The following is a 27,084-nucleotide window of genomic DNA, read 5'->3' as shown; positions in this document are numbered from 1 at the left end:
CAGCCCGGCCGTCCCGCCGCGCCCGGACGGCGCTCCCTCCTCCCCCCGCTGCTGCCGACGTGGCGGGGCGGGGACGGAGCCGCGAGGGACCGCGGAGCGGTAAGCAGCGCGGCGGTCTCTTGCTTTCCCCGCTGCCGCTTTTGAAACCGGCCGCGGGCTGCTCGTCGATAGCTCGAGCCCGGGCGGCTTAAAAGAGCGAAAAGAAAAAGAAAGAAGCGAAATGGGGAAGCTGCGGGTTTGAGGGTGCGGCCGTTCCTCCAGCTTTGTGCGGAGGCAGGTGGCGGCGGGGCCGGGTCCCGAGGAGGGTGAAGCGACAGCGGCTGTCGGGTGGGAGCGCGGAGCCGTGCCGTGCCGTGCTGCTGCGCATCGCGCGGGAGAACTTGGCCACGGCGGCCCCCGAACATCAGCCGCTCTGGTCAAGAGTGCGTGCGTGTGATCCTATAAATGCTAGCGCTGCCGTTGGGTATTTGCTGCTGGCATCCAGTCCCGTGCAGAACTGTGGTACGCGTGTCTAAAGGTTTTGCTGGTTTTAGTAGAGGGCCCTCCTTGGTGATGCAGTTAGAAACGTTTTCGTTAGGTGGTGCTACTCATCGCAGTGCGAATAGTGTTAAAACTACAGTGATGGTTGTCTACGTCGAAACATCTTATAGCATTTGCAGTATCTTAATGGAAAACTGCAAGTGCTTGTAATGAATGTAAAGATATTGATGCTTCCTAAAGATAAAATAAGTTCCGGTGTAAGCCGAGGTAACGTAAGTGGCATCGACTGCTTATTTATTTATGACTCTTGTTCACTGATCCCAAATGCTATTCTTGGTGCCATTCAAACAGCTGATCGACATCCAAATTAGATTATCAGGCTGCTAAGGCCACAGGTGTACATGATTCCACAGATTTTAATAAGTCACATCAGTATAAATACATGCTTGTCAGGCAGTATTCTAAATCACAGTCATATTCCTCTTTTCACCTTCTTTTCTTTTTCTTCAGTCTCTTCTAGAATTTCACTCCTTCAAAGACGTACTTTGGACCATGTTAATTCAAATGAGAGTCAGTGGGTGACAGCATCCCCAGACAGATTACTTGAGTTGATTTTGCACTATACAACTCCATGTGTAGATGAGGCCTTGCAGTGACAGCTCTCTCTTAAGGTTTGACTTTCAAATGCAGTGCCAGGCATGCTGCTGTTGTCAACAAGTAAATAGTGGCAATCAGTGTACAGAGCTTTTGGACCCTGCCACTGTGTCTCCTTAGTCAGTGACAGAACTTGCTCAGTGCCTGGATCCTTGATCCACTAACAACAGCATTGTTTTTGAAGAAAATTACACTGAAATACGCGTAGTAAATAAGAGAAATTCAGTTCTAAACTTACAAAAACAAAAAACAACAATAATTGTACCTCATGCAAGCCTACCTTGGCTTCATAGTTGAAGCTTAATCACGCAGCATAATTCTGTTTAATTAATTCTTAATTCTTAATGCCTGACATTTAAAGAATAGGTAAGAAGCATTGCACTCCCCAGGAAATAAGCCTTTGAGACAAGAAATGGAGACTGTGTGAGCAGTGGATTTTTCCTGTCTATAAAATGGCTGCAGGGACCATGGTCCGTCATGTTTTCAAAATTATTTCCCTTTTCCAATACGTTAACATTACCACTGTGCTTTTTTCAGCTCCTTGTCATCCTTCTCACTGTCAATCAGCAGACTGTAGGAACCTGTGTAAATGAAAGTGTAGAAAATGAGAGCGTGAGCTGCTTGGCCACTGTGTTTCAGGGCTGTTTCAGATCAGATTATCCCATTAACTGTTGGTCTTTCTTATATACCTAATGAAGAACATTGGAATTAACCACGTGGAAGCTCTTATAGTTGACTTCTCCAGATAAACAAACATCTGTTCTCCATCACCAAGCAATATTTTGGAGAACAAACTAATAATGCTGCTCTTTTTTATTTGATGCAGTCTTGCAAGGTGAATAGTCTTTTGGAAGTAATCACATCAGGACAGTGTGACACATGTACCACAGGGCTCCATGCGTACCTGTAGGCTATGTTGTTTTTCATCAGTAGCTTTTGGGAAGCACTGCATGTTTTACGGATATTCATTTGCTTGTACAGTCTGAAAACAATAACTTCTTTTCTATATTCAGAATTGAAAATGTCTGGAGACTTATGTGATGACATCCCATCTGAAGAAAAACCTGAAGTAATGGAAATGGCCAGCAGTGATGTATTACCTCAGGAGTCAGTGCTGCACCCTGTGGAAGCTGAGATCCTGCCTGCATCCTCACAAGATGAACAGGGACAGGACACTCAGGGTGCCAGTAATGGACAGAAGGGAGACATATTTATTAATGAAAATCCTTTGCCTGACGAAATAGCTGAAAGTCTGCCTTCCAAAGGAGAGGTGACTGAAGACATGTCCACTGAGTGCATTGAGACTGTAAGCCTTGATACAGAACCTGAGCCTGAAGAAACGTTGCCTGAACAAAGTAATTCAGTGAGTAATGCTTTCTTCCATGAAAGCCCTCCACTCCCTGCTCTGTAAGAACAGAATTTTGTAAAACACTTATACTGTTTTTTACAAAAACTTAGGGACTTAAGTGCAGAGAACCTGCACAAGGGTAGAATCAGTTAGACTGCATCACTGGCTTCTGGAAACTAGGAACAGCTGAGTCTCTCTTTGCTGGTATGATATTAATTTAATCTTGCTAACTCAGTCTCAAAAAAAACTATGCCAGTGTCATAATAAGAACTTAGTCCATTTTATATAGCTAGTATCCTATGATTTTGTTTGGTTTTCTGTACAAATCTCTTTCATTCAGTTCACAGAATGAACTTTGAAGAGTACAGATCTTAGGTTGCATTTGCAGCACTAAGTCTCATGCTTTCTTGTTTTCACAAAAATAAAGTATCTTTCTCAAGACTCAGTGAAACTAACATTCTTTGTTCCAAGCCAGTGGTTTTTGATTTGTGATCCTCAAACCTCTGAGACTACTGTGAGCAAATGCAAGAAGTTCATTAAAAAAAGGAAAAAGAAGCTTTTTTTCTTTTACAGCATATATGTTCAATACACATGACATTGTTAAAGACGTTCCTGTCTCCTCTGGAAGACACTGTGGTTTCACACTGAAGTTGTAGTCATGTATTCACTGTACAGACATGTGCACTGATATTAGCACCTTCCCAATTAGACTTTGAGTTAGCTTATCTAGCTTTGTATTAAGATAATCAAAGGAGAAGGTCGCCGTTGAGAGATCAGAGTGTCAGAGTGAGCTTCATGATCTCAGTTTGCTCCTGGGGGAAGGATAAGTGAGGCGAGAGCAGCAACAACCCTGCAGCGTTGTTAAAATTATATCTTGTGGACTACTTTGCACGAAAGTTTAAGCATCTGTTAAGAGGAACTAGTGGCAAATGTTTAGTCAAATAGTCATTCTGGGCTTTCTCTGTATGTTTTGACTATAAAGAATCATTCTTCAGAAGATGTCACTGTGATAACGTGACTTTTAGTCAGTAGAGTAATATATCTGTTCTTATAGGGCACAGATTCATCTAAAGCAAGCAGATGGGGAGCCTGGGGTTCCTGGGGCAAGTCTCTCCTGTCGTCAGCTTCAGCCACAGTGGGTAAGTGTTCCATCAGTAAAGTCTGTGGAAATACATTTAATCATGATTTTAATGACATTAGACATGTCCTGTTGTATCTTAAAGACAGCATCTAAAGTCAGAGTGCTTCCCTTGACTAACAATATTCATTTGTCCTGATTGGCTTAGCAAGGTGTTAGTATGCCATGGCTTCTAACTGTACAGCATAAACTGACTTCTCATAAATTATTCCAGCTTTCACTGACACACAGTGAAACTATGAAGCTTTATCACACCAGTATCCAGGTAGTAGAACAGCATGTTGATACATGGACCCTGCATTCCCTCTCCATATACACTGATTTCCAACAATACATCATCCCAAAATGTGCACGGTAAATCTTCGGGTAAAACATGACCATTGCACATCAAAAACTCACATGGACAGAAAGTGGAACATGCAATATTTAATTTCCAGCAGGTAACAATTTCTCACAGAACTACTACTAAGCTGTTAGTTAGTTCTCATCAAGGATCAGACCAACGTTTTCAGAAGACGAAGCTAGGAATTCAAATTAATTGCTAGTTATGGAAACAGTGGATTCAGTGGAGTTACTGGTTTTGTGACCACATATAAGGTCAAATAATTCTTCAAGTCCACCCAGGGCAGTAAGCTGCTTCTGTCCATTCCTCAGAGGAAGAGGGAACTTCCTTGTCACTCCCATTTTCACCTGCACTCAGCAGTTTCTAACTGTTTTTTCTTCAGACAGTCCACCAGTTAACATCTCTAATAAACTTAGAATGTGTTTCTAAGATGTTTTAAACTGATATAAACAAAGGCTTCTGCTGAAAGGCAGTGTATTTCATCCTTCTCTTACACTACAGTAGCTTTCATGTAGCAGTGTGGGAAGGTGTTTTCTGGGTCTGATTTTAAAAAGTACAGATGAAGTGAGAGCTGGATTTTCACCTATAATTAGTTTTTAAATTCCCTAATGTGGCTCACAATTTGTTCACCTAAATATCTTAATTAACATTGGAACTGCAGAAGTGTTCTCAACTTGTATTAAACAGTATTGTTCAGTGTTTCTCCTTCAGACTTGTAGAAGGGCCTGTGTGTTGAAAACGTTCCTAGCATTGTTAGTAGGTGGAGTAAAAGATGCTGCTTTCACAATTTCTGTCAACTAACAGCATTCTGAAACAAGTTGGGCTTAGTGTAAATAACAAAAGAACAGTTAGATGCATAAAGGTAATTCTGTATTTTACCAGTGGAAATCATAACAAGGATTAGTTATTTGAGTTCATTTTTATAGTTGCAACAATGGGTCTCTTGGAACACAACTCTTTCAGGACGTAGATTTTCACCTGTGTGATAACCAAGTTTACATCCTGTCTAGATTCTGTGGTAAATAGCATTGTAACAAATGGATATTCTAATGTTGCAAGTTCAAAAATTACTTCTTAGCAAATGGACATTGTTTTTGTCGACTTGCAGTGACAATCTCACTGTATTATGTTGCTAAAAAGTCTCAGCTTCACAGAGCAATTAGGATGGTGTCACAGAGTATACTTTTGATGTGGGGCAGCTTAGCCTTGGATATTTTCTTGCCAAACAGACATGAGCTTGACTGGGTGATGAATGCTGTTAAGAAAGGTTTGGGAGGCGAACAATAATGTGTTGTTGTATCCCTTCTTATTGTTTGGTAAGTAAACAAGACATCCTATTTACAGCTGTTTGCTGCTTTTGTCTATAAAGCTGCCAGCATTGTGTATTTGCGAATTTCCACGTTGTGTTTTATATCATCTTGGTTTTGTTATAGGCCATAAAAAGTATTGGTTCATAGACATCAAAAATTCATTCTTAATTGACATTAAATACCATCTGACCGTGTCAACATTGTAACTAATTTTCAGTGGGTGTAAATATGCAAACATGTTGTTGCCTAGGCAGTCTGACTTGATAAGATTGTGTGATGCTATCTATTTACAGTGGCCATGTGAACATCACCTATACATTTGCAATGTTATTATTATTTTAAAATGAGTGTAGTTGGAGCAGATTGAGTTGCCTAGGTGAAGGAGAAAAGTAGAAAGGAAAACAAGAACATTTAGAAATTAATGCAGTTTTTCATGTGAAAGGTTGCACTATGTCACAGTGAGGGTCTATCTGCTATCTAGTTTATAGCAACTGGGAAAGACTCTAAAAACACATATGTACAACACTTCCTCTACTTTCCTATTTCCTGGAATCCACATCTCAGAGACACTTTATGACCCTGGGGTCCAGGTAGGGTTGAGTTCCTGTATTAACATCTAATAATTTTGAATTTAACTGTCCTGTGGGAATTTATTAAATAAAATAGGCACTGAAGGAAATAGAAATCAAAATTAAATTCTTGTACCCATAGTCAGATATATGTTTTCATTTACTTTTTTTTCCTTACAAAGAAGTCTAAGTCTGATATTGGATACTAAATCTTAATTAACAACATTTATATTTGTTTTCTATGAGATTATAGCTTTGTATGCTAAATTAAACATTGTAATAGATTTAGTTCACTGAGCCTAAAAAAACCCCTCAAAATGCCACATGCATACTCTTATACTTGTTCTAGAAAATCAATACAGTGAGTAATAGTGTATGTAGATATACACTATTGTACTGATATCAATGGCTTATTTCCTAAGTGTTTGTTATGAAAATTCATGCTTGATCCTGTAAAGTATTTGCCATTTGTCTGCATCACAGACATGATGTGGGACTGGTTATACCATGTATCTGATCAGTATGGTAACACCTAGCAAGAAACAGGGAGAGTAAAAAAGTAAAAAAGCTATTGAAAATTTCTATAACCTTTCTTCTTTTTAATAAATATTTATTATTCCCCTTTAAAGTTACTCTAATATTAGAGCAGTTCAACCGATAACAGAGCAGCTTCATCTCCTATTCTACAGCAGAAAATGGATTTGCCATAATTCAGTTCATTTAAATGTTGCTCATTGCTTTAGTGTAGCACATGGCAAAAAGAAAGCTGCTTTTCTAGAATTAGACTGATTAACATCACCTTCAGTATGTGACTTTTCTTTCACTCCATCATTGTCTAATGCAGGTTCTTGTCTGGTCAAGTGTGATAAGTATTTCCCATTACTTTGTTTGTTTTTCTTCAGAATTGTAAAATGTAAAAATAGAAGAAACAGTTTGGGGTGGTCTAGATAATATATTGAAGCCCTAAGTACGTTCTACTTTTGCCAAATACTTTCTCCTTAAGTCTGAACTGAAATTGTTGCTCAACTTCATTATCCTTCAATCCCTGATTTAGAGGTTCCCAAATAAATAAATAAATAAATCAGCATTTTTACTGCATGGCTGTATGTTTGGCATTGTTGATTTTAGTTTCCAGCAGTAGTTTCTCTGTAATATGCATATTATCGCTGCTTAACTTACGCAGCATGTTGCTTCTGATTGTTTTGGCAGTGGTTTTGTCTTTGGAAGAAGTCTTTTGACTTTTAACTGACTTCAACATTTTTTTTTATCATGGTCCCTTTCCCTGGCATTCCTGCCTGTGATAGGCAGACATGACACTCCTACATGTAGCAGGTTCCATAATGCCTCCATGTCACTGCCTGAGCCATGCTTAATGTCTGTCACTAGGTGTCACACTAAGAAAGTTGTTGACTGTGTGACATGTACTGAGACGAAGAGGGTTTTTTTTGTTGTTTTTAAAAGGTACGGGAAGTTTGTTTTTTCCATCTGTGGAACCACGGTCAAGTCGATCCACTGTCGATGCACAATAGTTGCTGGGATAATAAAATGGTAGAAGTAAGCTCACTGTGATCTTGAGACACAACTTGGTAGTTATTGTTATCGTTTTACTTTCTTTTAAACTGTACTGTTTAGTAATCAGCATTTATACAATCCAGTTATTAAGTAACAGCTGATAAAACTTTAACACTGGATTACCAATGCAAGCTAAACCAATCTAATGTCCTGAATGTCCTGCACCTTTCTTTTCCTTGCATATTTCTTCCTCTTCCTTGTGCCAGTACTCATGCCTTTCTGAAAACCTGATATTTTAACCTCTTATGATGATAAGAGTAACCTCTAGGGTCACTGGAATAGGAATAACTCTAGAGGAAAGAAAAATCCATTTTCTTCCTCTTCAGTGCCTTGAATCAATTTGCTGTGGGATGAGCTAAGTGCAAAGACAGGCAGACGAACAAATGTAGAAAGCAGGAGCAGTACCTCCCATACGAGCACCAAGAAGCCATTGGGTCAGCCTAGCTGTAACATCAAACCTTAAGCTGGAAGGTTTAAGTGAGGCAAAATACATTCTCAGTCTGTATTTGAAGCTTGACTTTCATTTTTAAGAAAACAGCTTGTATGCTTGAAAGGTTGCAGGGTTGTTTTTTTTTTTACAACTAAGCTGTCTGCTAGCTTTAGAAAAGCTACTGGATTCTTCTTTAAGCCTTGCAGTCCCATTTGCTGTCTTTATATCTTATAATGTAGAAGAAGTTGAGAAATAAAAAACTGTTGCAGTAGCCTTTATACCTATTACTTTTATAAATAAAACTTTTATAAATTCTGTAAGATGATCTGAAAGCAGTTGCATCTAGGAGCTTAGTTGGAATTATTCATGATTTACAGACTGGATGGCATAGGTCTTATCACAATCTAGCCTGTGTTTTTGTTTTAAATAGAAGAAAGGTAATTTTGCTGAAGCCCTGAAGTGGCTGGAGTGCTAATTGGGTAGCCTTAAAGTGGGTACAGTTTGCTCCCACTTTTTTAATGCACATAACCAGAGCACAGCTGCCTTTTCCACATACTTGTATAGATATAATGGAGCCATTCCCTCTAGCCTTGTTCAGATTTCTCAGTTTCTTGGTCAGTTTCAGATGCTATATGAAGGCCTTAATCTTCAGCTGAAGCTTCATTCATTTATCTAGATGAAATTTTAATTGGAATCCCCCTGTGGTACAAAGACTGTGGTAAGCAGGGATAAAATCTCCAACTCCTTCCTCCACAGGATGCAGAGATTGACAGGGAACAGAGGTAACTGCAGAGGATGGCTGCAGTTTTGGATGTGTAGAACTCTCCTCCAGAGCTGCTTGTCTGCCTCTTTCAGCTCTGCAGGCAATCCAAACCTGCTAAGTTGGGAGGTCGAAGTAAATAGATCAATAGAAAAAAATGGAATTATTTTCCTGATTTAAAAACTTGTGAGCAGTGGAAATGGAAAGGAAGGTGACACCAAGTGTCTTTTACTCAAATTTAACAGCATGGTTAGTAGTTATTTAAGTGATTCCTCAGAATCTGATAAGTAAAGAAGTTATTTGAGAATCTATTCATGTTAATATTTTCATTGAGCCAATTAAAATGTGCGTGAGATTGTGATTAGATGGAGTAGCTCTTCAGTATCTGTATCAGAGCAGATTTTACAAAAGGCAAGAAGTTATCCAGCAGTGACTTACGCTGCTGTGGCTGATAACCTAGCATGTCCTTTGCAGTTGTAAGACATGAGATAAAATAGGCAAAGGCCATATTTTCTTTAGACAGGTAAAAGCGTCTATGTGCCTTGTCCCTCTGTTTCAGTGTAAAACATTAGGGCCTGATGTAGTTTATACTCTCATATAAAAAATGACTTGTTTCTGGTGTTCTGTTCCTAAGGGAATATCTGTTCTTCTCTTTATGTTTTCCTGCAGATACTCCGATTTTCTTGTATGCCATCTTTCAGTAGTGCTACTTCCCATATGGTTTCTGTATCATATTTATTGTTGAACTCGTTGAGCACCCGATGTCCAACTCATATAAAAATCACAGAATCATAAATTTAACCTTTCCTTCTTCTTACTCCATTCCAAATAGTTTTGCCACATCTTTCTTTAATGAAATTTTCAAGAAGCATATTTGTATGACTATATATATACATATGCATATACATATATATATGCATGTATATGCATATGGGATGTAAAATAGAACATCTGTATTAATGGCTCTACTGAAATTATTAATGTATTTTCAGTTCAGTTTGAGGTAGAGAGGCAAAGAAGAACTGAACTGTCATTAATACTTTTCCTGGATAGATAATTAAAGTACTCTACGTTGCTCTACTGCTGGAAATGATCAACTTTGAAAGTGATGCAGTGAGTGTGCACTCTACAAGAAACAATAAAGCAAGATCACTGGAGCCATGTTATTTTGTGTTGCAATAAAACAGGAGGGCTTGCCTGCTTGGTTGTTTATTCTCTGTGGGCCAGCTCCCAGCCAAGGGAGGTGTATTTGTTGCCTCACTTGTGATGAGATGAGCATTTCTTGAATGTGCTTACTTAGGGGTATATCCAGAAACAGAACAGATGAACAATCTGAGGATAGTATCCTCTAAGGGAAGTGTTTTTCATCTACATCTGTCTTCTAAAATCAAAATAATGCCAAACCCCATGGCATTATGTCGGCTTTTAATTTCTATTAGAAGTATTTATAATAGAATATTTAGCATTTGAAAAGTAGAGAATTAACTTCAGCTTATTTGTGCAATTGAAACAAGTTTTTCAACATTTTTGATATAGTGTTGTTTGTATTATATTTTAGTTTTATCATTTCTAGTCAGCTAATGTACTGGATATGGTTAGAACAAACGAATTACTGACCTAGAAAACAAACAAGTCAGGTAGCTTCAATACTTAGTCTGATTATGAGTTAGTTTTGGTGATCATTCATGGTATATAAGGATGCTATGCACTGTTAGAAATAAGTTTTCAAATCATATTATCTAAAGTACGTTTTTGCTGCAGGTCATGGGATAACAGCAGTAAAAGAAAAAGCAGGAACTACCCTAGGAATTCATCATACAAGTTCAACATCTTCAGAAGCAGCAGAGCATCCTGCAGCTGAAACATCAATTACACGTACGTTCAAGGTCACTGAAATCTTTGAAGCTTTTGCCACTGCCAAATTAGTCCAATTCACAAAATGTTAAGATTTTGATCACAGGATCCCACTTACTATAATTTGTGACTTTTAGAGGTGAAAGAATGCTGTAGCTTGCTCCTTTTTTAATTATTTTGTTGTTGTTTGTTAGAAGCAGAAGATGCTCCTGACCAAAGCTCTTCGGAGAATATTCCTTCTTCTCCTTCATCCGGATCTCGTGGAATGTTGTCAGCTATCACTAATGTTGTACAGAACACAGTGAGTCATTTTAGTGGGTCTCTCTTCTCTAGGGATTTGATTTTTCATCATCTGTAGTTCAGTGCAGGTCACATTTAACAATTATTGTGTGTTCGGTTGTAGGTCCTTTTAAAAACAGCTCTCTAATACCCCTATTTCATGTTATTTCCACTGAAACTGAAATCATTAGCCAATGAAAATCCATTTTCAACACAGCTGAAAAATGGTGAGTGTGGGATAACGCTAGTAAAAATACACAGGAAAAACAACTGCATTTTTGTAGCTGTTTCCGAAGTAATCACTTGCCAAAATTTTAGAAATCAGTTTGATAAGGCAGTCTCGTTCTGCTCATGGTTGATTTGGCTTCACATTTTTCTTGCCTAAAATATGTTCCCAAAGAATAGCTGCCACTTTTGGTAAAATAAAAGTGGTATTGTTCTTAAGATTTTCATTGTCAACAAATGTTTTATTTCCTCTTGTGTGAGGCATTTAATTAACTACAAATATTTGTATAGTTCTTTTCATTTTGGAAATGTATTCGGAACAGTGTAATATAATTGTATGAGCACAGAAATCCTATTGTTAGCTAAAGCAGAGAAAATATAGGGAGCAGAATGTTTTAAGATGGTGTCAGCAAAAGTAATACTCTTTACAGTTCCTATTAGCATAAAGTGGAAAGGAAATAACCACATTTCATTCTTTTATACAGGGGAAAAGTGTATTATCTGGAGGCTTAGATGCTTTGGAATTTATTGGGAAGACAACCATGAATGTCCTTGCAGAAAACGATCCTGGATTTAAGAGAACAAAAACACTGATGGCAAGAACAGTTTCTCTGTCTCAGGTTGGATTTATTTTAATACAACACTGTCACTGCAGCTTCACATTCATTTTCCAGAATTTCAGATGCCTCAGGGAGAGGCTTTATTTATTGTAGCAGATATTGGCTAGGCTTATGAAAATAAATATTATGCTTTGTATTTGCTCTAACTCTTTCTTCTTCTCAGATATTACAAAAGGTGAAGTAAAATCATTCTTTTTTCAGAATTATATTCAGAATAGTTGATTTTGATGATATAATATATGTGGTAATAAACCATTAAGGTCCAGAGAGACAATCAAACTGTTAGCATTTTTGTAACACCAACATAAACATCACTATACTACTTTTATTGAAAATAAGTAAAAATAGAATATGATGTATGGTTCATTAGGAACCAAAGCTGCAAAAATTTACATCTTATGTCCAAGTAAATTAAAGGTACCGTTAGAGAAGAGTCATGTCATGATTTGTGTCTTTAAAGATTCAGAAACATGGTAATAGAACAGCTGTACATGCACTACCAGTACAAATCATTTTTGCTCTCCTGAGGGGAAGAAAGCTGCAAAAATCAATAGACATGGAAAAGAAACTTACATTTTACCATGTTTACTCTCTTGTAGAAAGTAGTAAGGGATTCTTCTTTTAATTAGATGTTTCATCTTTAGTATCAGTCATCTTAAGTTGAAACAGACTGTTACTGTCACAGCAGGTCAAAAAGAAGTAGAAAACGTTAATGCAGTTACACAGATGACTTATTTCTGTTGCAGCAGCACTCTGTTTTGAAGTTAGCACCGATAAAGTGGAAATACATTTAGGCATAACATGCTACAGTCTCAGTAGCACAGCTGAAGTCTGTGTTGTGTGGTTCTGGACATCTGATCAAGTTATTGTAGCCATTGTGCTCAAGCTTAAGTTTGTAGAGTGTATTCTATGGAAGGAATCCCAAAGCACTTCACATTGTAATGTCATTAGATCTGCAGTAATGAAAGCAGTTTCTATGAAGACTGAAAATTTTGATCTACCGAGGAAAAGCTATCTAGACTGTAGCATGCACATATTTAAACACAAGGCTGTTTGTACAAGCTTATTTGATACCATATATGAGAAGCTGGATGTATGTAAAGCAGAGAGATTTTGTTGTTGACTTAACTGAGGCATGGATTTAACTTTTTTTTTTAATTTCATTGTTCCAAGTATTTCTGAACATATGAAAACTAAAGAAACAAGTAGGATCATCAAATAACTCAAATATGAAGAGAGATTAAAATAAAACTGATATTGTCTGTGTAGGAAAAATCTTTCAGAAACAACAAAATTTGACATTATAAATGATCAAGCTCCAGTTCCCTAGCCATGCCCAGTGCTTTGCAATTTGTTACTCTGATCCACCCGTAGTGACTAAGTTGGGTTGGCTTTAAACTGGGTTATAAGCAGTCTGAGCCATTCTACTGACTATACAACAGCCTAAGAAAAGTTAGGCACGTAGGCTTAAAGTGAGACTTTGAGAATACTCTCCTAAATAGTATGCATGAATCCAGCCACAAAATCTGATATAGAAAGTGGTACATATTGATTTTTGTGTTTTCATAACATGGTGCTTCATTTTTGGTCATTTGTATGTAAGATGTTTGTATATTCTGTGAGTAACTTTTTGATGGTGGAGACTGAAAAATCTGTTGTCATAAGTCTTTCATCATAGAAATTTTGAATGATGCAACAGTGTAAGTGTAGTTTACCTGTACTGAGAGGCTTGTAGGTGGTTTAAGGTGCAGTTGGGCTGTACTTAATTAAGGACTTCACAGTGGCAAATTCATACAAGAGACCAAACTTTCCATAAAAGTCTGCTTTATAAGAAAATCACTCCAAAATATCTCCAAGTATATGCAGTATAGTTCTTCTTCATCCGTGAAAAAGACACACCTAATTATATCTCTCTTACCAGTTTTGCTGTCACATAAAACTGATTTTAATGTCTACTAAAAATATTTTGTTTACATTGGAAATATTTATGTAGGTACATTTTTTATGCAGAATGGGTAGTTGGTCCTGAAAATAATATTCTTTCAATTTTGTGGTCTGAATTGTAGGAGTCTTTAAGGCTATGTATTAAGTAGTCCTTTTTAGTTTTCTTCCATTATAATTGGTAGCTACATTTATGAGATGGTATTCATAGCACACATTGCTTTTGAAAGCATAAAGATTTTTTGTTTGCTCATTGTTAAAAAAAAAAAAGATGGTTAGCAACTACTATGGGAAAAACACACTTAGAGTGCTACATAAATATTTTATTAGACTTGTTTATAAAAAAAAATAAAAAAGTTGTATTTCAGCTCTAAAATTTCGGCTCTGCAGGTGTGATATAGTCCCAAATTTTATCACTACTTTCTAAACAAGCAGAAGCAGAAAGTAATAAAATCTGTCATAGCTACAGCACCACCAATAAAACAACAGAAATGATGTGTATTTTTGCAGCTGCTGCGAGAAGCTAAAGAAAAAGAAAAACAGAGACGGGCCCAGCAAGTTACAGTTGAAAGAACAGCACACTATGGACTTCTTTTTGATGAGTTCCAGGGTTTGTCTCATCTTGAAGCTCTAGAAATCTTGTCAAATGAAAGTGAAAACCAGGTATAGTATGCAGACTGGACAAATCACAATAGTTGGTACAAAACTGTTCTTTACTTTTATTTTGCTGTGTAGTTGCACATGAAATGAACAGTAAGTTTTTCATCAGCTTTAAGAAAAAGCTGGTTTGGCCTTAGGGGCCAACTAGTTTGTGTCTTCAGGAAATTCGTTTCAATACACCTAGAATTTAACTCAAATATTAGAGAATATTAGAGAAAGAATAGTAGAGAATATTAGAGAAAGAAATATTAGAGAAATATTAGAGAATATTAGAGAAAGAAACAACTTCACAACTGAAAACTAATTCTGTTGAGATTCTATAGTGGATATCTCATCTTGTGACACTATGCAGGCTGATGTATTTCCAGAATTTCAAGGAGGCTCAAGTCTTCTGTTTTTGTATTCGGCATTGATACTTAACATTCAGGAATAATTGTTCTGGTAGAAGGTAGAGAAGCTGATGATCTTGCAAGGCTGGTGTAATTTTTGTGACACTCATCTTTTTTTTTTTTTTTTATGAGAACTAAAGACATCTACATAGGTTGGAAGGCTAGAGATATTTGTGTTTAATGGAAGTTTCTACTTCTTAGCCAGTTTTGGCATCAGGCTCAAAATTACCAATTTAAGAAAGGCCCTGTTTCATTTAGGAATGCTCACCCTTTCTTTTACAGATTCAGTCATATTTGGAAACACTTGATGGAGAGCAATTGGAGATTGTAAAAAATGATTTAATTGCTATAAAAGAGATTTTTGTTCCAAAGGATTCAGATGATGATGTGGTACAGGCACAGAAAGGTAATAAGAAATGCAGAGAATTAACCATATGAACAATTGTTACTTTTATATACAGTCATTTTAAAAATTGCAATCCAAATTGTGATGTCTGTTATCTCAGTATTCCTCATGGGAATGTCACTAAAATGAATACTCTTGATGTTCTGGAAATTGGAAGAACATGTAATTTTGGATTTACGTTGTAATTGAAGTGTGAGGTAAAGAAAATACAAGGTAAGAACGTGCTATACTATTTTGCCATATCATCATGTAAAACTGAAATAAAAAGGGAAAATAACCTTCTGACTGGGGCTTTCTTATAGAATTTGTTTAATCTGAAAACTTAAAATTGTTTAATCTGAAAACTTAAAATTGTGTAGCAATGCTTTTCCATTTAGCAATTTTATCCTGACTTTGCACCCTTGCTTGCTAGGTGGGGAAAGGATTAGAATGTAGTTAAGGGGACCTAGAAGAACCTGAACTTTTTGAAGGAAAAACACTTTCAAACACAGTATGGCAAAGATACATTCGACGTATTGCCTAGCAAGATGTGTAATATAGAGGGTGAGAAATAAGTTAATAATAAGCAGGAGCATACCTTAGCTATCACAGTGCAAAACACTGAACAGGCTGGGACTAACATGATAATCCGTAGATCAGCTCTCAAAATTGAGGGTAAAATATGTGGATCATCTGGCTAGTGGCAATATAAGTGTCTTAAAAAGGAACTTTCTTTTTTTTGCATTCTCCCAAAATAGACTGGGATCAGGAAAAGTTACCATAATTTGCCTGTGAGATCGTACCAAATCTCTTTTAGCAAATAAAAAGAATCCCCTTGACTGAAGACTAACTCATGCCATTAAACTTCACATTCAGAACCTTACTTTAAAATATATTCCTTCACATCCTTTTGATCTTCTCACAGATGCTTTACCCATAAACCTTATTCTACAAGGTGGTGAGATGTCATTTCTCTGCCCTCAGCAAAGGTGGAAAAATTGTGTTCACATCCACATATTCCAACTGGAAGATCTTTTCCAGACAGACTGCATTCTTTCTAGCAATGCTTATACAGTGTGCATGATGTCTCTCACAGGTAGACTATTGCTTCTCAAAGGAGCAGCAAGTGTTCACTTTGAAGTCTTGCAATGGCAAAGTTTTGTGCTGTTTTAGAGTGAGGATTCATGACCTGTGTTGTGCCGTAATTTGTGTGGGAAATAGCTCCTTACTGGGAAACCAGACTCCATGAAAAGCACTGTTTCTTGCACAAAGTGATATTTACTCTGGTGGTTAGATGTTCTGGGTTTGTTGTTTTTTTTTTTTTTTTTGTGAAACACAACTGCTGAACACTGCTTGAAACATTAACTGCTTTCTTATTTGCACTAGAACCAAGGCAATGAGCACCTTAAAAAAAAAAAAAAAGAACAAATTCTAAGTGCTGCAGGTTTTCCCCTGCACAAGTGTCAGACTGCACTGAAACATCTCCTCTCTGTGAGAGCAGAAGTGCTAGCTGCAGTCTGTTTCACCTTGCAGTGAAATGGGTGTTAGTTCAGGCTGCAATTCAAAGTGACACGTGTCCTTCCATGCAGTCAGACTCAGGATTTATTAGTTCTTGAACTACAGATAATTTTCATCTATTACTAAGACTATTCTATTACTATTACTCCAACTTAAGGATAAATTTTATTTCCACTGGAGGACATCAAAAGTTACAAAAGTGAATCACCCTTCTGCATAGCGCTCTGTTAGGACGGAGCTGACAGAAGGTGGTCACTCTCCTGACTGGGAATTGTGGCATTCAGCCTCATCTCTAACCCAGAGTACATGCAGCACTGCAGAGAGAGAGCTCTGAACTCTGCAGTACTTTGGCATGACCCCTCGAGGCAGTGTCCCAGTCTGAGTCCTTGTCACAAAAATGTGTAATCTTCATTAAAATCTGTCAGAGGGAGTGAAGGCTTTGTAGGAGCTTCATAAAACTTCCTGAGTCAGGGAAAACAGACCTTTTATTGAGTTGTGAGTGCATAGGATTTGCAGTGTTTTTATTAAGAATAGCAGATGCATAAAACCTTGTAAAAACTTGAAGGCTTCTATGAATAGGCCCTTACATGACAGATGTCTGCCATTTTCAGATAAACAATATCTAGCACCTTTGCATATGACTCTGCTTGGAATTTATATGTCCGTTTCCTCAAAGCACAGTATTGTTGAACTTTCATATTCCACTCAGACTTTTTTTGCCAGTTTTTACATAATTCAAATTATGTTCCAGCAGCTCCTTCTAAGGCTGCACTTAGTGTTCTTATCACATTTAACAATTAAGTTTAGCTCTTAGGAGTGAGCCAGTATGTGTCCCCCACTGGAAGCACGTTTGATCTTTAAATTTACGCTGGGCAAATGGTCTGTGTTAAATGTTAGGAGAAATTTTAAACATCATTTGGCATCCAGCATAGATAAAAGTACCGTTTAACAATGGGTTGGCTGGTCAGGGTTAAAAGCAGCTCATGTCTTTCTCTAAAGATGAGGCTTCATTCTAGTTTTCACTAAGCAAGGTCCTGTTAAGCACATTAATAGGTTTTACACTTACAAAATTAAGCCTGCAAGACATATGTTCATTTAATGGCATATTTTTATTATAAAATCATATAGTTTCTTAAACTTGATCGTCTAGTAAGATGTGGCGGGCTGTGTTAAAACTTGGGAAAGAATTTTGAGTTTTGGTCCTCCTTGCTAGCTAGTTTATAGCAATCATAAACTTACCTTCCGTAGGATTTTCCATGCTTCCATGCTTGATAAAACTTGTGGATTTTGTTCCTTTATATGATTAAGCCACCCCCTTGCAGAAGCCAGAGATCATCTGTTGATGTCTGAACATGTTAAAACTTGCCTATCCACTGAGTAATATTTAAAAAACAAGTTAATTACCACTTATTGACTAATTGACTTTTCTGCCAGCTCCTTGTAAGCAAGGCCATGTTATTTATGCGGTGTCATTTACCATTACTATACACACACACACACACATATATATACACATATAATAGGGTGAGAGGAAAGTCAGTCTCTTATACTTGAGCATTTGCATTTGAAGAAGAGTGGCTGTTTGTTTTACATACATAAGCTCTTCGGATGTCATTCAGAGATCTTAGTGCTGTTTTCAGTTTATAACTTAAATGCTTTCAGTCCTACACAAGGAGAAATCACCACAGTGATTTTTGGAGGGCTGATTTGAGAAAGGAGTGGGGCTGGACTTTGTTCTTGACAAGATTGAACTGGGGTTGGAGGTTTTTTGTCTCTTTGCCAAGCTCAGTGAGAGGTGAAAAAGAACAGGAAAAGAGAGGAAAAGGATATTTTCTGATACTAGTAGGAGAAAGCCCTTCTTTTTTCTGATGTTTTCCTCACACTGTGATTGTACAACCCTTTCATGTAATTTTCACTGCAGCTTCTCTTCTTTTTCTGCTGTTTATGAAAAAGTTAATAGAGAAGTGGCTTTGCCTACATATTGAAAGCCATTAACAGCTAAGATTTCATGTGCAAGCATGTGAGGTTAAGGGAGAAATTACTGAGATGAATATGCCAATTATCAACAGTTTTGCTAACTCTGCAGTGATCTGTTGAACTGCCTATCTGTTTTCAGTGTGCTGCAGTTTATAGAACAATTCAGCATTATCTTAAGAACAAGTGAATTCAGTGTGTCCAGGACATAAAGTGAGGACAAAGCAAGACATGACATTCATTTTCAAAGTAGCTGGACTTCTATCAGGCTCAGTAACGGGACTTCAATTTTTTAAAGTTATTAAGCTAAAAAAATGGATGTTGCATATCCTATTAGGAAATGTTAAGAGTCCAAACTCAGTCAGCATAGCTTAACGGAAGAACCTAATTTACCAGCTTTTAGGAGCTTGGAGCATGCTAGGCAATGCCAACTGCTGGTGGTCAAAGAGACGTATATAACAAAGGTGAAATTCAAATACCAGTGGTATTTACCTTTACCTTGTGCAACAAAGACACAGGTGTAATACTCATTTCTCTAAAAAATTCTTCATTTAAGCAAAGCTCAATCTTAAAATCCAAAGAAAACATACTTCTTAGTTGCAGTTTGCAGACAGAATAATTGAGAATATATTTTCCAGTGTTTGTTCTGAAACTGTGTTAGTATCTGGCCCAGATAGAGTTTTTATTCTTTGGCCTGAAAGAAGAGGTTGGTGTCTATTCTTTGGTTACTTCATGGTTGTGCATTTTCATCAGGTAATTAGGAAGCATGCAACTTCTCTGCTTACCTGCCTTAGTGAAATATGATAGTATTTAAAACGAAGTGGAAAGAATAGTCAGTGTCGAGCTACGACATCTAATTGCATAGCTACCTCTATTGCTTTCCCTCTTCTCTGAGCACCTGTCTCCCTCTTCATTATACCACTGTCACTGGTCTTCAATTTCTAGAGCAGGAGCTATTTGGCTGGAGTTATTAGATGGTATAAAATATTAATAATAACAAAAAGTGTCTTTCTCTTGCAGTAGATATGGGAGAAGAGTTTGTCAGCATGCTCACCGAGCTGCTGTTTGAATTACACGTGGCTGCAACTCCTGACAAACTGAATAAGGTTAGTAGCTGTCAGTGAAATGCCCTCTTTCTCTTGGGCAAAGAGAGAGATCTTTGTTCCAGTCTGACACAGAGCTGTAGCTAGCTCAGATCAGATAGTTTAGAAGAAGTGTGACTAAAAGTATAAATACTTTCACAGAAGAGCTGAGATTAGTGACAGCTGAAATGCCCAACTAGCACAGTAGGCCATGTCTTGAAGCGGAGATGTCTCAGCTGAACCTCTGAGGTAAGCAGACTTGGTCTTAGGTACAAAGAACTGTGGCAAAATTTGGGAGCATGTTTCTGAGGGACTTATCTAGACTTTCTCAGCTAGAAAGGAGGTCTTAAATTTATATCATCAAGCTTTACCATCTAAAAATTAGATTTCTAGAAACAAATTACATCAGTAGTCACATTTTTGCCATCAAGCACCCTTAAAGGTGATTCATCTGCTGATCAGATAAATGTTTTTCTCTCTAGCTGCATAGATAGCTTACTGATCACCAGTTTAGGCTTAGGTTGTTAACTTGTTTTAATTCAACTCTACATTAAAAAAGAGAAATAACAAATTTCCTACTAATTATAAAAGTTGTCTTAGAAGCTTGGATACAACTTTAAGATTTTTTTTCACTCTAATCAAACCTTCAAGCCTGGGAAGGGAGCTGAAAATGCAGCAATTTTCCATTTTTTTTCTGCAAAGAACTTAGGATAATTCCCTTACCTCTCCAATATTTTTACCTTTCTTTATATTAACCTCTTCTTAATTTGAGAAAGTTATTTCCATATAAATTCCTTTGAGCAATGCCTCATTAAGCTGAAATATTAGTCACTTTGAAATATGCATAGCTATTAACACTAATTCTTTGTGTTGGCTAAGAACATTATACCTGTACAGGATTTATCCATCTTTATGTAGTCAGAAGTAGTTCTACTGTTTCATGAAAACATATGTAACTAAATGCCACCCAGAGACTTGATGTGTTTAAAACTTCTGAATAATAATAAAGTAATTATATGCACTGTTAATTAATATTTAGGAACATTATTTGATATTCCCTATTTTAACTGTACTTTGGGGTTGGGTTTTTTGTTTGGCAGGCTAGGAAAAAAGCTCATGAGTGGCTGGAAGAAGCCAGTTTATCCACCTCAGTAGACATAGAAGAGAAGCTAAAAGAAAAACCTGGGGAACCTGAAGAAGAAAACACTGAAAAAGACAAAATTGACAATGATAAATCAGAAGTGAATAAAAGCAAAACCGTGGAGGTAAAATACCTTTGGAGGATAAGTTAATTTTAACAAATTCTCATAGTTGTTTAGATAAGGTTACTTCTTCATCTTATGTGTTGGTATTGTATCTTATTCTTACTTGTTAAACTCATTGAATTATTGAGAAAAATTAATATGTAACTGCTCAATATAGACCCAATAGGAAATTAACTTAGAGAAATATTTTTACTGTTAGTCTTTTCCCATTAGTAAATATCAAAGTACCAAAACCTCTGCTCATCACATTTTCTTCCTGTCTACGTTTCTGTGTGTGCAGATATAAGCAACATACAGTGAGCTGAGAAATTCTGTGGTGTAAATCTGAAGAACAGAGAAGGTCAAATATCAACATTCCTTAGGATCATTTTCTCCCAGTCACAGTTCATGGCAAAAATTCTGCCGCTTTATTTAATCTCACGAACAGCACAAATCATAAACAGACCAGACAAACAATATTCAGGCAATTCATAAGTATTAATTATCTTGATGAAAAATAACTGAAGGCTAACTATACTTTTTTCATTTAGACAACACCTCTTGTTGATGTGGTAGATAGCAATTAAAAATTTTATGCAAAGTTATAACAATTTTAAAAGTGGTTAGGATCTTTATCAGGAGTTTTTAATTAACTGTAATAGAGAAATTATCTGGTATGTTTCCTTGCAGAAAAAAATTAGTCTGAAGAAGGAAATTGAGTTACATTGTATATATTACAGATTTTTATGTGATTGCAGATTTCCAGCTGGCACCAGCTGGTGAAAGTGATGCCAGAGTCCTAGGTGCATTTTTTTAATCATTGCTGAGAAGAAGCACATTTTTATTGGGAGTTTTATCAACTTCTAATCTGGAAATGAATGACTTAATACTTTGGGCTCCATACAAAATTAATTGTGACTTATTCTACAGTAAAGGGATCTTTGTATTTGTTAGGAATGACTTAAAAGCACTGTTTTTGAAAATCTAAGACCCTGACAGATTTCCCTTCCAAATAAATGAGAGATTTGTTCTTACTAGTTTTTCTTGATCACCATATGGTCTGTATTTTGTAATCTGTGGGTATTTCATTTTTCATTTCTGAGGATGACTTTATGGTGAATGAGTGGTGGTATCTCTATCTGAGGAGGAGGAGAAGTATTCTATGATTCAAATTATCACACACACACACATATATATATATGTATATGTATGTATGTATATTTATCAGTGCAGCTATTATTGCTGATATTGTTCCCTATTCTTTAAGGAAATCTACAAGCTGTCCATTGAAAGTCTGGCTGAGGTAACTGCTCGTTGTATAGAACAGCTTCATAAAGTAGCTGAATTAATTCTACATGGGCAGGAAGTGGAAAAAACAGCTCAAGATCAAGCAAAAGTACTGACAAAGTGAGTGTTGCATATTTCACTTACGATCATTTGACATTAGCCTGAAACTCATTAAGTTCTTCAGAGCTTTTGATGCTTGAAGGTACAGTAAGTTCATAAATCAATAAACAGCACCTGGCTTTAGGGGTCTTGGCACTGTATTTCCTCATGTAGTCAAGTCACATAGGCTACCTATCAGTAATTTTGTAGCAATACTCCACAGAACATACATAAATTTAAGAAGCTAGTTTACACGGGGGGACTCAGAATTCAAATGTAAAGCTCTCTTTTGTAATAGATTCTACTATTTCAGTGAGTTTTGCTTACCTCATAAGGATTTCACCCCAAGAAGTTGTAAGCATTTACGTCTTAAGTAAGTAAAGTATGTCAGTAAGTGTTTGTCTTTAGAGATAGTAGCCCTAGCAAAGTCTAGGGGTATAGTATATCAGAAACGAAGTTCTTGAACAAGTGCTTTGCAGGATGAGGTTTAATATTATGTACTTGTGAATATTTAGCAAAACAGTTAAAGATCTAGAATTAGAACTAGATCTCCTGTTCCTCTTGCACTTTAACCACAAGTAAGAGTGAATCTTCTCACTGTTGTCATTAAAATTCAGTTTATTTCTAACAGCATTTCTGGGAGTTGCGTTCCTACAAGGATCAGAAAAACAACAGTAAAACTAAAAGCTTAGAATTTTTAAAATAGAAATATTTTATCAAAAAAGAGTAGTGTTTAAGCCAACATGACAACATTTTGCTGCTGTAGTCACCACTGAAATTTTCAGCAGAGGAATATAAAATTTATATGATGAGCAAAATGTACCCTGAGGTATTTTAAAAATTACTAGAATTGCCTTAGGAACATTCCTGGCTTCCAGGATGAAGTCAGTGCCTGTGGAAGTCACAGGCTTTTTATCTACTTCCAGGAAAAGGCTGTAATTTTGTATCTGTCTCTCCTTTTTTAAAACAGTTTAACGAGTGCTATGTGCAATGAAGTTTCATCTTTATCGAAGAAGTTTGCTGATTCCTTAACATCAGCTGGGGTAAGATAACATTTTCTTTCCCATTTGACCTTTTGTTAACATAGTTCACTTCTTAAAATAGGAAGTATTACCAGTAAAAAAAGGGCAGTTCTTTGTTCAGGTAGAGCACAAAGTGCTTTCCTAGCAGATTCCTACAAGTTTATAAGCCTTGATAGACAGCAGTGTGTTCTCTGCCTTCTAAAATCTCTTTCTAGACACCATTCTCCAATTTTCTCATAAGAGAAAATAATCTCAGGATCTCATAAGAGATTTGAAAAACTCTCTGGACTTTCATCTTAAAAAACCACGCTGCCTAATACCCTAAGGCAGGCTACTTGGGAACACCCAGTTATCCGTGGCCATCTTTATAGAAATGTCATTTCTTTCCCCTTCCCAACCCTGTTACCTTTCCTTTGCTTTCACTGGCAAAGGGATCACTGTAGCAGAGACAAATGGGCAGACACTGTAGTGCAGCAGCGATCCCATGGGCCTGCCTTCCAAGGTATTTTAAAAAGGACTGACATCGGAATATTCTACCAGGATCCAGAGGCAAACATTTTGCTGATGCTGAAAATGTTCATATATATCAGAGAAGGGTTCTGGCTCTCCTGGTTACTCAAGGAGAGGGGCACAGAATAGTTAGAAGGAAAAAAGGAAAGAACTTCTGTCATTATGAAAAGCAGAAGAGATGATTACCCTTGGTTTTCTGGGGCTTTAATTATGTAGCCTCTAGTGACATCTCTGCTCTGTGTACCCATCCTCAGTCCTGGCTGGTAGCTGACAAAAATGCTGTGTGTGCCTAGCCAGGCACACATATTCACTGGCTAGCCTGTGTTGTCCAACTCAACTGCATAGTCTCCAGGCTGAGGGTCTGCTTCACCTGTTTCTTCTTCTGAAGGGAAACTACTTTGGGCTTCACTTCTACCTAACCACAGATTTTCAGGAACTATCTAAGAACATCTTTATCCTTCCAACCTGTACTTCTCCTTGAAATCAAGAAGGGGCTAAAAAACTATGAGGGGGATGAAAAGGGCACTGGCAGTCAGACAGGAGGACAATGTAATCACATAGATCTCAAATCCACGGGAAACCAAGCACTGTGAAACTCTGCTTTACATGAACTAATGTAGAAGTAAAATCCTGGATGTGTCTCAGTTCATTGTACTCAGTGGCAGAAATGCGTAGGGGCTACTGAGGTGTGTATGAAATGTAGGCACAGTTAAAAGGGAATACTGTGATAAACAATATGAATGAGAATCAAGGTGAACCAAGAATCCATAAAAGCACTGCTCAGATACCAATATATTCCTGTTAAATGCATTTCTTGTCCTGGCATTTAATTTCATTTTCTGGTTTACAGAGCAGTATGAAGGCAGAGGTTCTTAACCCCATCATTGACAGTGTATTATTAGAGGTAAGCTGTCACTTTTCTCACATTAGGAATACTCTAGTGAAATGATTTCAAAATGAAACAGTCACATTTATGTCTGAGCTTAGAGCACAACAGAAAGTTGGAGGGTGCTGTTGAGCCCTTTTTTAACTTATACAGAAGTTGCCTGGGCTAAGTCTGCTTTAGCTGTTCTGATAACAATTTCAAATCCTGCAAAGTGATTTTTGCTCACAGCTAGTTTCAGCCTGTGCTTCTTTAAAGTTTGGGTTGCAGGAATGTTGCAGTTTCCTATCCATAGGCATTTAGATTTTTACTAAGATTCACAGTCCAGCAGCATTGGTCAGTGCATGGATAGCCATGTGTCAGACATCAAAATGTTCATTAATGATTCTTCTGTGATTCACCATGATCTATTTTTCATCAGAAAAGCACAGTAAGTAAAATGGGCCTCAATTTACCATGGTGAGAAGAGGTCATATTTGCTCACACAGTACTGTAATGTGTACTATTTACAGCATGAGCTCTTTTCCATCAGCTATTAGATCACATTTCTTTAAACATAAACATACAAATAATAGTGACTGCAGTTTGTCATTCTGCATCTAACAGCCACATTCTTTTAAAAATGATGAAAAGGTTGTTCTAAAATAAGCAGTTCTGTGTAATTTAGTATCTTTAAGGAAGATAAGAAATAATTGAATAAGACTGTAATAAATATTACTAAAGATTTCTTACACTGTAAGGTAAATTTGCTATTGCAACTGATGCATCTTTATATTGTCCAGGGCTTGCAGTGTCTGGGAAGGACCAGAATAGTGGAATAAGCTGTTTTGTACTTCTATAACCTCATTATTTCTACAGAAACACATATTAGTCCAGCCTGGGTTCATGAAGTATTACAAGCTGCTGTGCTGTTCAGTGTTAGAAGTTCTGCAAATACTAAATGGTGTATTTAAATCATTATAACAATTCAAAGTGTTAATTTCAGTGACACTTCTTCCACCTACACCAAATTTAAAATTAGTTCAGTTGATGGAAAGAATAGTTGATTTGTATTTAAAAAATCAGATCTACTTCTGAATACAGTGCCATGTTATTCTCTCACAGACAAAACTCTCCAGGAGTTCAAACTGAGGGGAAATCAGATTTTTATGAAGCGATTCAGGCCATGCTTATTTACTGAAGGCTTTTGTAATGCATCATTTTTGTTATCTAAAGATTCTAAAATCCTGTGGGAATACATATGCTAATACAGCATGACACAGATCTAACAAAGACAGTTTACTCTATAACTGCATTGTAATTCCTGAAATACGTGACAAGTAAACTGATGAACCTTACTTTCTCTCCCCATTAGGGTTGCAACAGTACTACTTATGTTCAGGATGCTTTCCAGCTATTGCTTCCAGTGCTGCAAATTTCACATATCCAGACCAGTTGTTTGAAAGCACAAGAGTGACAATCTCCCAGCAGTTGTCACCTCTGGGCTTAACAGAGACCACAGACCCTTTAATGTATGTGGATGGAAGAGGTGGTATGGAAGACGTCTGGCCACAAGGAGTCCTCTGATGACACTCAACACAGTTTTGCACATACAATATCAAGCAACATTTTAAAATTCTTTTGGACTTGTAGAGTTGAGAAATAGTTAGAAAGTTACTCTTTTCCATTGAAGTATACCTTTTGCATTATTGTAAATTGGATTCATGATTTATTGATATTGGTATTACATGAAAACAAATCCTAAGTGTTGACCCTTCCGATTGTACACAACGTATGAAGCAACTTGGAATCCAAAGTTCCTTAAAACCTTTCAGCCAAATAATAATTTCATAGGTTCATAGGTTCATAAGGTTGGAAAGGACCTACAAGATCATCTAGTCCAACCATCCTCCTATCACTATCCCTACCCAACTACTAAATCAAATTCCTTAGCACCTCATCTAAACGCTTCTTGAACAGCGCTAGGGATGGTGCCTCAACCACCTCCCTAGGCAGGCCATTCCAGTGCCTGACCACTTTTCCATTGCGTGCTTCCTCTCAGTTAAAAATGCATATTTCAAAAGTTGCTTTCAGTATTTAAATTTAGGCAACGTGAACAAATTACCATAGTGTTGTGCTTGTTAAATATTATTTACACTAGTCAGTGATAACCTCATAATAATCTCACCACTTACATAGCACTTTGTGTTCAAGGGAGTGCACAGTAATAGGCACAAACTTTCCTGAGTTAAAATTCTGGAGGATATGCATACAGAATTATACTAAAAAAGAAATGGGGTGAGCCAGAAATTTTCTCTTCTTTTAATTAATTGACAACTGTTCATGAAATACCCCCAAAATAATCTTCTATCAGATGTGTTACCAGGTTACCACTTTGGTTTCTAATTTAGTGTTTAAATATTATGAACACCGACAAGTCAGAAGTGTTTTTGGGCGTAACAGTGAAGTTGTGAAGGGAGGTAATGAGACAATTGCTGTGGGTATGTTGGAACTATTGCCTTTTCTTTG

General features: G+C 37.0%; 1 protein-coding gene across 2 annotated transcripts; it reads left to right on the top strand.

Moving 5' to 3' along the window:
• Positions 1-70: 70 nt before the first annotated feature.
• Positions 71-26,191, top strand: FAM114A1 (family with sequence similarity 114 member A1). 2 transcript variants are annotated; one of them, XM_065737139.1, is made up of 14 exons: positions 71-99; positions 2,148-2,497; positions 3,537-3,621; positions 10,366-10,479; positions 10,653-10,759; positions 11,448-11,582; positions 14,034-14,186; positions 14,855-14,978; positions 19,470-19,555; positions 20,632-20,796; positions 22,043-22,182; positions 23,132-23,204; positions 24,544-24,597; positions 25,931-26,191. In XM_065737139.1, the coding sequence occupies exons 2-14, from the start codon at positions 2,156-2,158 to the stop codon at positions 26,030-26,032; spliced, it is 1,680 nt and encodes a 559-aa protein (XP_065593211.1). In that variant the 5' UTR covers positions 71-99; positions 2,148-2,155; the 3' UTR covers positions 26,033-26,191. The 2 variants fall into 2 exon arrangements, with proteins under 2 accessions (XP_065593211.1, XP_065593212.1); XM_065737140.1 differs by lacking the exon at positions 71-99 and having other exon boundaries at positions 2,421-2,497; positions 3,537-3,617.
• Positions 26,192-27,084: the final 893 nt, after the last annotated feature.

This window comes from Cyrtonyx montezumae, unplaced genomic scaffold (assembly GCF_038088225.1).
Source record: "Cyrtonyx montezumae isolate F1298 unplaced genomic scaffold, pur_monq_1.0 scaffold_2, whole genome shotgun sequence".
In the NCBI taxonomy this organism is placed as follows: domain Eukaryota; kingdom Metazoa; phylum Chordata; class Aves; order Galliformes; family Odontophoridae; genus Cyrtonyx; species Cyrtonyx montezumae.
The sequence above is the reverse complement of the archived record's forward strand: the minus strand, read 5'-3'. Positions and strand labels throughout refer to the sequence as shown.